Source organism: Eleutherodactylus coqui, chromosome 9, assembly GCF_035609145.1.
Source record: "Eleutherodactylus coqui strain aEleCoq1 chromosome 9, aEleCoq1.hap1, whole genome shotgun sequence".
In the NCBI taxonomy this organism is placed as follows: Eukaryota; Metazoa; Chordata; class Amphibia; order Anura; family Eleutherodactylidae; genus Eleutherodactylus; species Eleutherodactylus coqui.
The window spans coordinates 111,149,186-111,162,165 of record NC_089845.1 but is presented as its reverse complement, the minus strand read 5'-3'; the positions used below and the strand labels follow the sequence as shown (position 1 = coordinate 111,162,165).

Here is a 12,980-nt window from a genome sequence, read left to right as displayed (position 1 = left end):
GATGAGCGAGCATGCTCGTTTAAGGCAGATACTCAAGCGAGCATAACTCTTCTCCAGTAACTGATTACTCGTCCGAGCAAATACGGGGGGTGGAGGGCGGCGGGGGAGAGCGAGGGGGGGGGGGGTGAGAGAGATCTCTTTCTCTCTTCCCCTGCTGCCCCCCCACTTTGCTCGGACAAGTAATCAGTTGCTCGAGAAGAGCGATGCTCGCTCGAGTAACTGCCTTAAACGAGCGTGCTCGCTCATCTCTAGTGATGTGCAGTTGTGGTATTAAAAAATGTATGTAAATTCATAGCCCTGGTAATTCTTACATATTATGTAACGGAAGATTGATAGTTCAACAACTGCTGATGGAATGATCATCTGGGTAATGATTGTTTCACAGATGCAGACAAACACATTTTAGTCTATAGTGATGTAACAATGTTGGTTGTGATTTAGGAGTCCAGCAAGCGAGGTTGACAATAGAGCTTCAACTATAGTCCAATTTATTGCAAAAGCAAGGCAACACCTTGGAACTATTTAGGTGGACACAGAATAAAGACAGTAGATGGCGCTATTGTAACATTATTCCTGGAATATCTGGGGATAGAAACATATTTTTAATAAGTGTAAATACAAAAAGATGTTTAGAATTATTTGCTGGATATCACCATAAACAATATTTTTTGTGAGACAACCCATTTAAAGCTCCTTATTCCTCACCATGCTTTACACAGCAGCTCTTCTTGTTTAGATTGACTAAAGATTGACTATAAGCACAAACTCAGAACTACACACTAAGTATGTTTCATAATGTCTCTGGAATTAACACCAGGGCAAGACGTAATTTACCATGATTTTAGTGGATTGAGATCCAGTTAAAAAATACCCAGTGTTTCCTCAAGTGATATAAATCCATGGTTCCTGTAAAGGGAAATATTATCGTCATAACATACAATAACATTCGGAGAACTGTGTGTTTCAGTTGACTAATGTCTGCTGTGAATATTTAAAGGTTTTTTCCAGGACTTTAAAGTGGTTGTCCAACTTCTAGCTGTTTTGCTGCAGGAAGCAGACAGCTCTATACCTTATGCAGTGGCCCAAGCTGGTACTGCAGGCTGAGCCCCATTCACATGAATAGGAGCCTGCAGTACCAGACTGCGTCACTGCGCAAAGTACGGAACTTCTTGCAGCAAAACAGCTAAAAGTGGGATAACTCTTTAATATCCGATACCTGGTATCCTCAATGATTTAAAGGGGCTTTGGTGCAAGGGAACAGATATAGTTTTGTACATTGTATAGTGACCCTGAATGGTACTTTTGCAGTGAATGCATGGCCCTTTAAATCAGCTGATTGATGTAGGTGCTGGGACTCTGAACCAACTCCAATCTCTTATTGCTGACTTATTCTAATAGGTTATCAATGTTGAAATTATAGAAAAACCCTTTGAGTAAAACGTTTACCTTTATTGCATCTGACCTGCAAGTATATCACATACTGTTATTAACTAGGGGAGTAAGTCATACATGAGAGGTTCTCCTTAAGAATGCATTTTCTAGTAGCATGTCTTGCATTTTATTTCATTCTCTGCCCATACAGTTGTGCCAACAAAATAAAACCCCACATAATTCCTTTACATTGTGTTTTGCCATTGTATATTATTCCCATAGTACAAATATATGTAACAGTTGCAACAATAGTTGCCTTTTAGCAATTCCACATAACATTCAATCCTTTGTAACCTCCTACCTGGGGACTCATCTCTGACCCTTTTGTAAATTACCAGTTGTACGTTGCAGAAGTATTACTGTAATGCTAGTGTAAAAAGCTTTAAAGGTTAACCCTCCTCTGTGTATTTAAGACTTAAAGGACCTTCCATTTACCTAGTTGGTAAACATTCTTCCCCTGTGTGTCCTCTAATCAAACTGATTTCTTTGCAGATGGAAGACCATAATACCTAATAATACAGATTTCATAGAGCACTTCCTGAAATATTTAATCCAAGCTGAGCTGAACAACAGACCACTCCAGCAAAATCAGAAGCAATTTATTTTATTAGTACATCTGAACTTTTTACCCTCTCATAAAAAAAATGCTTGTTCACTTGGAAGCAAATGTTTAGGCACAGTCAATGTCAAAGTCTTCAAAAACGAATTGCTCATGTACGGTCATTGACCTCCCAAGAAACTAAGGGAGTGTAATCATGTAATACATGGGTTGGCCGGGTCCACCAAAGTGAGAGATACCCCTTTTACACACAATGATTATTGCTAAAACTTTGGTCAAAACAAGCCATCTTTTGAAAATCGTTGTGTGTAAATGTGCGCCCATTGGGCACTAGCCATACACTTTTCGTTCATCGCTGACTTTGGGTTCGCATGACATCCTCGTCCTTCAGGATGATAAGATAAGAGGGACCGCATGCTGAGTTCTCCGTGGGCAGCACTGAAAACAGCTGATATTCTTTAACAGCTGTTAACAGCCGCTGTCCCGCTGGAGAACAATAGCAATGTATTTAGAGAACAGACCACCCACTGTTCTCTAAATACACGCAGTGAAGTACAAATGGGCTGATTTAGCCCGTTAGTACTTATGCAAAATGATCGCTCAAAACTGTCAGTTTCTGACGAATTTGGAGCGATTATCTGTGTGTATAAATGCACCTCTACTTAGTGACCCACTGCTTTGGTTTATTGATGAAGACCTCTCTGTGAAATCTATATCAAATAATTGGTCATATGGACAGAGGTTGTCTTGATAGAAGAATTAGATGTGACTTACAAAAAGGAAGTCCAATAATTGCAAAATTACAGCCAAAAGTGTGCAAACCATAGTGACTAATAGGCTAGGGCTCCATAGTGACATTTGGTTAAGTGTGGATTATTGTAAAATCAAAGAATGATTACCTATAGAAATCAAAGTAACAGTTTCAGAAAGTCAGACTGGGTGGAAAACATTGAGGGTGTGTAGTGGTCATGATAATCCTGCAACTTTATCAGGATTCGCACGCCACCAAATGTCACTAAATAATCCTAAATCTGATTAGGATTATGAGTAGAGATGAGCGAGCACGCTCGTTAAGGTCGGTTATCCCAAGTAACTGCCCTCTCGTCCGAGAGTGCTCGGGGGGCAGCAGGGGCGGCGGGGGAGAGCGGAGGGGAGCGGGGGGAGAGTGAGAGAGATCTCCACCTCCGCTACCCCTTCGCCGCCCCCCGCTCACCCCTGCCGCCTCCCTCCCGAGCACGCTCGGACGAGAAGGCAGTTACTAAAGATGAGCAAGGCTTGTTCGAGTAACTGACTTTACCGAGCGTGCTCTCTCATCTCATCTCATATATATATATATATGGGGCTCCATTGCAAAACCTGTAACAGGGTCTCCAACTATAATGCTTTATTCATAGTACTAGGTTCCCTGTATGAGAAGAGAGGCTTTATGGGCCCCTTAAGGGCCCGCGTGCAACCGCATCCCCTATAGTTACACCAATGTTTATTTATGTATATATATATATATATATATATGTATATATATATATATATATAAAAGACCGCTATAACAGCAATGTTGGCAGAAGCATGTATTTGATAGGGAGTCTACCAAGAGTAATGTAGTCATTTTCTACTTGGGAAAGAATTGGGGAAGAACAGGGAGCCCAAAGTCATTCTGTCCCGAGAAGTCGGTGTGATAGGACATAAACTTCGGTAACAAGATCATTTTTGAGTTTTCCTATAAATACTTTTTACTGCATGGAAAATAGACATTTACGATACTTCACACAGTCAATTTGTAAAATAATCCTTATAAGCAACCTTTTCTAAATTGCTGCTTGTCGCTGCTTACACTATCACATCCTTTTGGTTGAGAATCTCCCTGTAATCAGTCTTTATTTTAGCTTTTATCACACAAGATGAGTTTTAAAAAAATGTTGAATGATGCTCTGCACTGGAAGAAAGTATCTTGTGGCGTGTGACACGGAGAGCGGATGTGTGACAAATGCATTCCATCCAATTACTTGCATCTATAGGTGGACTTAATTAAAATGTTGTGATGTGAGCCCAACATGCACATGTTCCTCTTGGTATTAAGCCCTCACAGTAACACACTGCTGTTTCTTCACAGTCATTTGCAGCTGTATTAGATGCGGTTGAACTTGGGGAAGTACATCAGGCTGACATTTCAATGAGGAGCAGCGATGGTACGTTTCACTTAATAATCGTGTGAAGTGCAAAATAAATTGTCATTGTTAAGTATTTCTTTAGGAAATACAATTCGTACACCAGCGTTATCGCCGCTGCCGAGTCATTTATGGAAATATATCTGTGCTAAAATCTCTTCAGATTTCAAGCTTCATATCAAAAGGATTCATGTAAAGGAGTCTTCAAAGAAGGAGATCTACGTATTTAATGTGAATGAGTAAGTTAAATCTTTAAACGTTTATGTTAATGCGGTTTCGAACTGTGCAATATGTATTATCAGAGAAGGTAATGAGGATTCATTGATGCCTCATATCAAAATTCGTGAAAGTGATGAAAGTTGCATCGTCACGGCAAAACCAATATATAACCAATACAGCGCAGCAAAAGAATAGGGTTCAGGAAAGTGAAGCTGATAGCTACTAAAGATTAGTAACACTGCTGCAAAGGGCACAGAAACATAAAGACAACTGTACTACATACACTCCATCGTACACATCCATACATTTTACGACTGTATGTGTTATATGGTGACTCTGTATCATGGCTCCATGGCCGCGATGCGGATATGGGGTAGCGGTATCGCGTCAGTCCAAGCCACATTATACCGAGAGAACAGTTAGGGTGGCTTCACACTAGCGTGTTTTTGCGTGTACATAGATGTGTACATAGCTGCGCACTCATGTACATGCAAAAACTTGCGTGAATGCAGGTCCGTGCATTGTTTTCAATGGAGCCGTGGCTGCTGCCGGCGGCTCCGTTGAAAACAATGCTTTGCCGGCACCCCTGCATTCTTTTTCAGGGAAGAGCTTTACATATAAGCCCTTCCCTGAAAAAGAAACATTTTAGTGTAAAAAAAAAAATATATACTTACTGGCTGCTGCCGTGACCCACGCCGGGATGAAGAACACATCTGCCGCATGTGGCAGATGTTTCCTTCATCCCCGTTAGTTAAAAGAATTCCTTGCTGCTACATCTTCCACATCTGTGATTGAATGAATGACAAATGAATGACGGGCAAGAGCTGCCTGTGATAGATCAGCACCACACTGCAGGGGACAGCAGGAAAGGACGTGGCTGTGCCCCGGCAGCTGAAGGGAGTAGAGTATCTATTTTTTTTTTTTTTTTTAAACCACTTTTGCTTGACTTTTAGGGAAGGGCTTATATTTAAAGTCCTTCCCTGAAATCAATTGCCATCAGCAGAATCCTCTACCGCAGCTGACATGTGTGACAGCTGCGGTAGAGAATTGAAGAATTCCTCTGTTGCATCTGTCACAGATGTGGCAGATGTAGCAGCAGGGAATTCTTTTAACTAGCGGGGATGAAGGAAGCATCTGCCACATGTGGCAGATGTGTTCTTCATCCCTGCGGGGGTCACAGCAGCGGCGGAGAGGTAAGTATATTTTTTGTATTTTTTTTACACTGAAATGTTTCTTTTTCAGGGAAGGGCTTATATGTAAAGCTCTTCCCTGAAAAAGAATGCAGGGAGCTGGCAGACCATTGTTTTCAATGCAGCCACCGACGGCATTCCATTTGGTGCATGCATGTCCTATCTTTGCAGGCATACGCCTGTAAAACATGGACATGGGAACACACCATAGGGAATGCATTGCTGCAAATAGAAGCGTGTTTTTGTGCGTGCGTATGCACACACAAAAACACGCTCATGTGAAGCCCCCTCGGGGATAACGGACATATATTACCCTAAAAGTAGAGTCATATATGTCTGCTTTTCCTTAGGGTTCTCCCGACATTGCGAAGGGTTCTTTGGAAGTCATCCTCTTCTAGCTGATAGGGTTGGGTTTCTGCCTTTTCTACTTGGTTGTGTTTGATGGTGGTTTTAGTGTTTGACTTGGGACTAACTAGTGTTTATTTGTCCCATGTGAACACTGCTTTGCAATATATATCCCTCGCAATATATCTCCTAATATGGTTTAAATTTTACCAATCAACAATTTTAATAAACCAATTTTATTGCACAAAACAAACATTAACAATTATGAAACAAAAAGTATTAAATATTCTTAAACAATATTACGCACTACTACTACTCGCAAATGTTCTACTAGGACCCGGAGTCAGCAGGAACTAGTGACATACTAACTCACAGAAAGCTTTATTTCTCGAGGTTTTATGTGCATGCTCTAGTAGGATAACATTGAACTACGTTGTGTACTGTGCACATTGGCCAGTAGATGGACTTGACGATCACTACTATACATTACATGGGCAATCAGAGAGCGGGAAATAAAAATTTTGACAACATAACACAATCTTTCATAGAGACCATTAATTTACCTAGCCAAACCTCACAAATCTGTGTAACACACTCTTGTCAGGAGGAAATCTACCCAAACAAGCCTTGGAAGCATTCGTCACCCTGATCCCAAGGAAGGGAAAGACCCTTAATTTACCTAGCCTAACTGAGGACGATAAAGCCAACCTGTTAACCCCAGTCATCTCCCCCAAGGTTGAGAAAATCCCTAAATCCATTCCCAATGGAAAAAGTCCAGGAACGGATGGTCTACCAATTTTATACTATGAAACCTTTTCTAAAATACTTATCCCAAACCTCACAAATCTGTGTAACACACTCTTGCCAGGAGGAAATCTACCCAATCATGCCTTGGAAGCATCCATCACCCTGATCCCAAAGGAAGGGAAAGACCCAGAACAATGTGGCAATTATAGGCCTATCTCCCTACTAAATACAGACCTCAAGATCTGGGCAAAACTATTAGCTCAACGCATTTCACCTTTACTCCCTAAATTAATACACCCAGACCAGGTAAGATTTGTAGCAGGAAGAGAGGGGAAACTGAATACATCCCGTATTATCAATGCCATCCACCACGCCAAACTTAACGAAATCCCACTGGTCCTTTTGGGAACAGATGACGAGAAGGCTTTCGACAGAATGAGTTGGAGCTTTATGAAAGTTGCATTGCAAAAGTTTGGCTTGCCAAATCAGTTCATAGAGGCCATATTCAGTATGTACACAGCTCCCACAGCTAGACTTCAAATAAACGGAACTCTGTCGAGGTCTTTCGCCATCACCAATGCGACCAGGCAAGGTTACCCACTCTCCCCTACCCTCTTTGTGTTGGTCATGGAGATTTTGCTTCAGCGAATTAGAGAACACCCAAATATCCTGGGGTTAAAAATCGGGAACCTTATGCATACGACAGCTGCTTTCGCAGATTACCTACTAGTACTCATGACCAACCCGGAGGGGGCCTTCCCTGCAATCTTGGACGTCTTCGAGCAATTTGGCAAAATTAAAATTTTAAAGTTAATTATGAGAAATCAGAGGCTTTAAATATCTCAGCCCCAACCAACACGACCAAACATATAAAAAAAGAATTTCCCTTTAAATGGCCCACGTCTAGCATTAAATACTTAGGCGTCATTTTAACTACAGATCCCTGCCTCCTCTACAAGGCAAACTTTCCCCCTCTTCTTTAAAAAATACCAAACCAGTTACAGAACATTAACACCCCTCTCTTGTCGTGGCTGGGTAGGAATAACCTGATATCAACTTATATCCTCCCACTTATTCTATATGTTTTTTACTATACATTACATGCTCATAGGTTGCACTCGTAACTATAGAGGATGCAGGGGATGCGGTTGCACCCGGGCCCAGGAGCCTTAGGAGGCCCATAAGGCCTCTCTTCTCCATATATGGAGCCCAGTACTAAGAATAAAGCATTATAGTTAGGGGCCCTGCTACAGGTTTTGCATTGGGGCCCTGGAGCTTCAAGTTACTCCTCTGGTTGCATCAGCATGTCTTGTTCCTTGTAGTTTTCTGCCCTAACATTCCCGAGAAAGTTTGTAGGAGAAAAGCATTCCATGCTTGTTTCACATCACTCTATATATGAAATATCTTCATCTATGTGAAATATCTATATGAAATATCTTCAAAACAAGAGCCAATAAAAAATTGTCATGGTCATATTCGTGTTCAGCACACCAAGATACTACAGATTAGGACCTTTAAGTCAGTAATAGAGATGAGCGAGCATACTCGTCCGAGCTTGATGCTCGTTCGAGTATTAGGGTGCTCGAGATGCTCGTTACTCGAGACGAGCACCACGCGGTACTCGTCTCGATTAAACGAGCACTGAACATTGAATTCAATGGAGCCGGCAATACAGCCGGCTCCATTGAAAGCAATGGGCTACCGGCGAGCGCGGGATGAATTTTCGGGAAGGGCTTAAAAATATAAGCCCTTCCCTAAAATTCATCCAGAAATGTGTAAAAAAAAAAAAAAGTATACTCACCTTTCCGCTGCAGCCGGAGTTCAGCCGCGTCTGGCCGGCAGTTCTCCTGAACTGCTCTGAGTAGTATTCAGCAGCCGGGGATTTAAAATCCCTGCCTGCTGAATGAGCTGCCTCTGATTGGTCACAGCCTCACCAATCAGAGGCAGCTCTCACTCACACCCATTCATGAATTCATGAATGGGTGAGTGAGTGCTGCCTGTGATTGACAGCTGAGAGCTGCCCCTGATTGGTCCCTGCGCTGAGCCAATTAGAGGCAGCACTCACTCACCCATTTATGAATTCATGAATGGGTGAGTGAGAACTGCCTCTGATTGGTGAGGCTGTGACCAATCAGAGGCAGCTCATTCAGCAGGCGGGGATTTTAAATCCCCGGCTGCTGAATACTACTCAGAGCAGTTCAGGAGAACTGCCGGCCAGAGGCGGCTGAACTCCGGCTGCAGCGGAAAGGTGAGTATACATTTTTTTTTTACATATTTTAGGATGATTTTCAGGTAAGGGCTTATATTTTTAAGCCCTTCCCGAAAATTCATCCCGCGCTCGCCGGCAGCCCATTGCTTTCAATGGAGCTGGCTGTATTGCCGGCTCCATTGAATTCAATGGGCTAACATCGTTCTTCTCTGCCACAGCTGTTACAGCTGTCGCAGAGGAGAACGATCTTTATGCTGACAGTGGGGGGTGGGGTCTCACTCTTGCCACTATTGTGGCTTAATAGTGAGACCTCGGAGCCCGAAATGCAGCCCTGCATGTTGCTCCTCGCCTGCCCTATCCATTTCTGTGTTTTTTTTACATGACTTTGGTGATTTGCTAAGATTTTCACAAATGAAAACATTAGCGGAGCACCAGTCATATACAAAAATGCTCGAGTCGCCCATTGACTTCAATGGGGTTCGTTACTCGAAACGAACTCTCGAGCATCACTGAAAGTTCGACTCGAGTAACGAGCACTCGAGCATTTTGGTGCTCGCTCATCTCTAGTCAGTAACAATTTCAGTGTTGACCAGTGTAGTGGAGTCACATGGAGGTAAGGTATTGGCCCAATGTAGACTATAACATTGGAAGAACATACATCACAGATACATAATACAGCAGTGTAAATGAGGCCAAAATCCAAACAGACAAGAAATTCATATCAGTTTTTTTTTAAGAACTTAAAAGAGTAAAGTTTAAAAATCAATAATCAGTTAACTAACATGTTGATTCTTTTTATAACCCTTCCTTCTGGATTTGTTTCTGTGCTTAGGAGCTTTTCAATTAATAGTGAAAAACCAGAGACAAGAAAAGAATTTGCCATTTCTCAAATTGTCAATGAACAGCAAGAGGGAACTGGCTCATTATTAACCTCCAATCATACGGGAACTGAGGAAGACAATGTAGTGGAGCATAAGATTAGGGTGTACACAGGTGCTGTAGCAGGAGCGGGCACCGATGCCAATGTTTTCATCATTTTGTTTTATGGTAATGAAAATTCATTTGGACCTGTCCAGTTAAAACAGCCAGTGGAAGACAGCAAACCCTTCCAGAAAGGGAAGGTAAGAACATAATGTCTTAAGCAAAAACTATCTTTTGTTCTTATGTGTGTGGGAAGTACAATATTTACATTAAAGGGGTATTCCAGGCACAGACTAACATTTTAATGTCTAATGTACTAGTTACTTTCTTCATTTTCTATCCATGCCATGTAACCCTCCACTAGAAAAATATCTCTACTTCCTCTTCCATCTTGTCCACATTTGCTGCTTCCTCTCCTGTCCATAGCCTCCAACTTCATGTGAGCAGTGCATTATGGGAGGGCAGGAGCAGAAGCACTGTGCTATACTGTTCATGTGCAGTTCAGAATGCCGGAAGGTTCTGTCTGATTCAGCAGCTTTCTCTGGCCCTCTGAGTGAGAGGGAAGTTGGTGCTAGTAAGTTGTAGGACCAGTGAGTTGCGGGCGGGAGACAAGCTCTGTGCATGCTGGTAGTTGTAGGTTATAGTCTGTTGTTGTGTTTATGGCAAAGTGATGCATGTAAAGACTGCGGAAAATCAGTGGCTGTGTGGGACTAAGACGGTCGAGAGCGGCAGATAAAATGTACAGGCTACTGCTACTTAGCTCTACCTTGTTGATGAATATGTCCTGCAGGCGGAAAAAGTACAGTAAAATATGCCGATACAGGCAAAAAAAACCATATCATATATACTCAGGTATGAGTTGAGTTTTTCAGCACACTTTTTTATCATGAAAAAGCCCCCCTCGGCTTGCACTCGAGTGAGGTAAAAAAACAAAAAAAACCTGCAATACTCACCTCCCAGCCGGCGTCTGTGTCCCCGACGCAATGATCTCCCTGGTGGTGCGGCAAGCTGCTTGAGAATTCTCCCTGCTGTCATCTCCCTGCTCCGCTTTGAATTCCCCTGCCGGCAGTGCTGTGTGAGGAAGCACTGTGATTGGATAGAGTGCCAGCCAATCATAGCCAGCATCTGATCATTCACAGCCATCACTGAATGAATAAGTGACATCACTGAATGGCTGTGTTTGGTTTATCGAGTGACGGCTGTGATTGGATGGTGCTCAATCCAATCACAGCGCTTACTTACACAGCTCTGGGGGGGGGGGGGTTTAAAGCCGAGCACGGAGATGACAGCGGGAAGAATTCTCAAGCAGCTTGCTGCACTGCTGGGGAGACCATTGCGCCAAGGACACAGATGCCGGCTGAGGGGTGAGTATTGCGTTTTGTTTTTTTTAACCTAGTATATACTCGAGTATAGTAAGCTTATACTCGAGTCAATAAGTTTTACCAGTTTTATATTTGGGTCAGCTAATACTCGAGTATATATGATAATTCGATCTGCAGAAACGCAGCACTCAGGCGTGCGCAAATGCGCATACACTTGTGTAAACGAGCCCTAAAAAAACACTTGAAAGCAAGAACAATCCATTAAAATCGGGAACATGTAGAACATTTCCCAAGAAACCGAATCAAACTGCAAGCAGATCTCTGACTCCAGCCAGATCTTTTTGTTCTATCAGCCTGACTTTCCAAGCAGACTGTTGAGATGCAGACAACATATTTTGGCTGGGATTTCCTTAGACTGTATTCTCTAATTAGTTTCTATTATTTCGAGTGGATGTAACAAACACATGAAGCTTAAGAGAGAAATCACACATGCAGGGACATAATTTGTATCTGCATTTTGTTACTTTCTCCCCATTCAGCATATTTTGCCTTTGTAGTTCACAGTTGGTAAAATGTATGTTTCCTTTTATTTGCTCTCGCTAATAACTTCTGTTAGCACACATTAGGCAGCTCAATATAGAATCAATGTGATTGTATGAGGACAATCACTGATGTTTGCTACCTGCCGTTTTATGATTTGTTCTCATTGACACGTTTTCATAAAACAAAGTGGCTCATGGAAAGAATGTTTCAAGATTTTTGAATATCTCTAATTATCACTGTATTTTATTATAATCATCAGACTGTAATGCCTACAGGGGTGTTTTTTGATTGCTGTACATTTTATTCTTTTTTAATTTTTTTAGTACTTGGCCAACTTCAGACATGGCAGATTTGTTGCAGATTTTCAAAGTAGATGAAACATGGAAAATCTATGATGACTAGAGATGAGCGAGCATACTCGCTAAGGACAATTACTTGAGCGAGCATTGCCCTTAGCGAGTACCTGCCCGCTCGGACGAAAAGATTCGGCTGCCGGCAGCGGGCGGGGAGCGGTGGGGGAGAGCGGGGAGGAACGGAGGGGACATCTGTCTCTCCCTTTCTCCCCCCTGCTCACTGCCGCAATTCACCTCTCACCCGCGCCGGCAGCCGAACCTTTTCTTCCGAGCGGGCGGGTACTCGCTAAGGACAATGCTCGATCAAGTAATTGTCCTTAGCGAGTATGCTCGCTCATCTCTAATGATGACATACAGTATAATATAGTGGAGTTTGAAAGTTTGTGAGCCCTTCAGAATTCTCCATATTTTTGCTTATATTTGACCTAAAACTACATCAGATTTTCATGCAAGTCCTAAAAGTAGATAAAGAGAACCAAATGAAACAAGGGAGTCAAAAATATTATCCAATATCAAATGTCACTTTGTGAGTGAGAAAAGTATGTGAACCTTTGATTTCAGTATCTGGTGGGACCCCCTTGGACAGCAATAACTGCATTGAAATGTTTCCGGTAATTGTTGATTAGTCCTGCACATTGGCTTGGAGGAATTTAACTCATTCAAAACCATTTCAGCTCTGCTATGTTGGTGGGTTTCCTCCTCTGTACTGCTTGCTTCTGGTCCTTACACTGCTTTTCTATGGGATTAAGCTCAAGCCTTTGACTTGGCCATTCCAAAACTTTAAAGGGGTTGTCTCACGAAAGCAAGTGGGGTTATACACTTCTGTATGGCCATATTAATGCACTTTGTAATATACATCGTGCATTAAATATGAGCCATACAGAAGTTATTCACTTACCTGCTCCGTTGCTAGCGTCCCCGTCTCCATGGCTCCGTCTAATTTCGGGGTCTTCTTGCTTTTTTAGACGCGCTTGCG

At 42.4% G+C, this 12,980-nt stretch overlaps 1 protein-coding gene across 1 annotated transcript in view; it reads left to right on the top strand.

The window, feature by feature from the left end:
* Positions 1-12,980, top strand: part of LOC136578685 (lipoxygenase homology domain-containing protein 1-like) — a 119,726-nt gene that overhangs the window by 90,853 nt on the left and 15,893 nt on the right. The window contains exons 13-15 of the mRNA XM_066578874.1: positions 4,101-4,176; positions 4,319-4,394; positions 9,698-9,986. Of these exons, the coding sequence (XP_066434971.1) occupies positions 4,101-4,176; positions 4,319-4,394; positions 9,698-9,986 (441 nt within the window). The remainder of the gene's footprint in view (positions 1-4,100; positions 4,177-4,318; positions 4,395-9,697; positions 9,987-12,980) is intronic.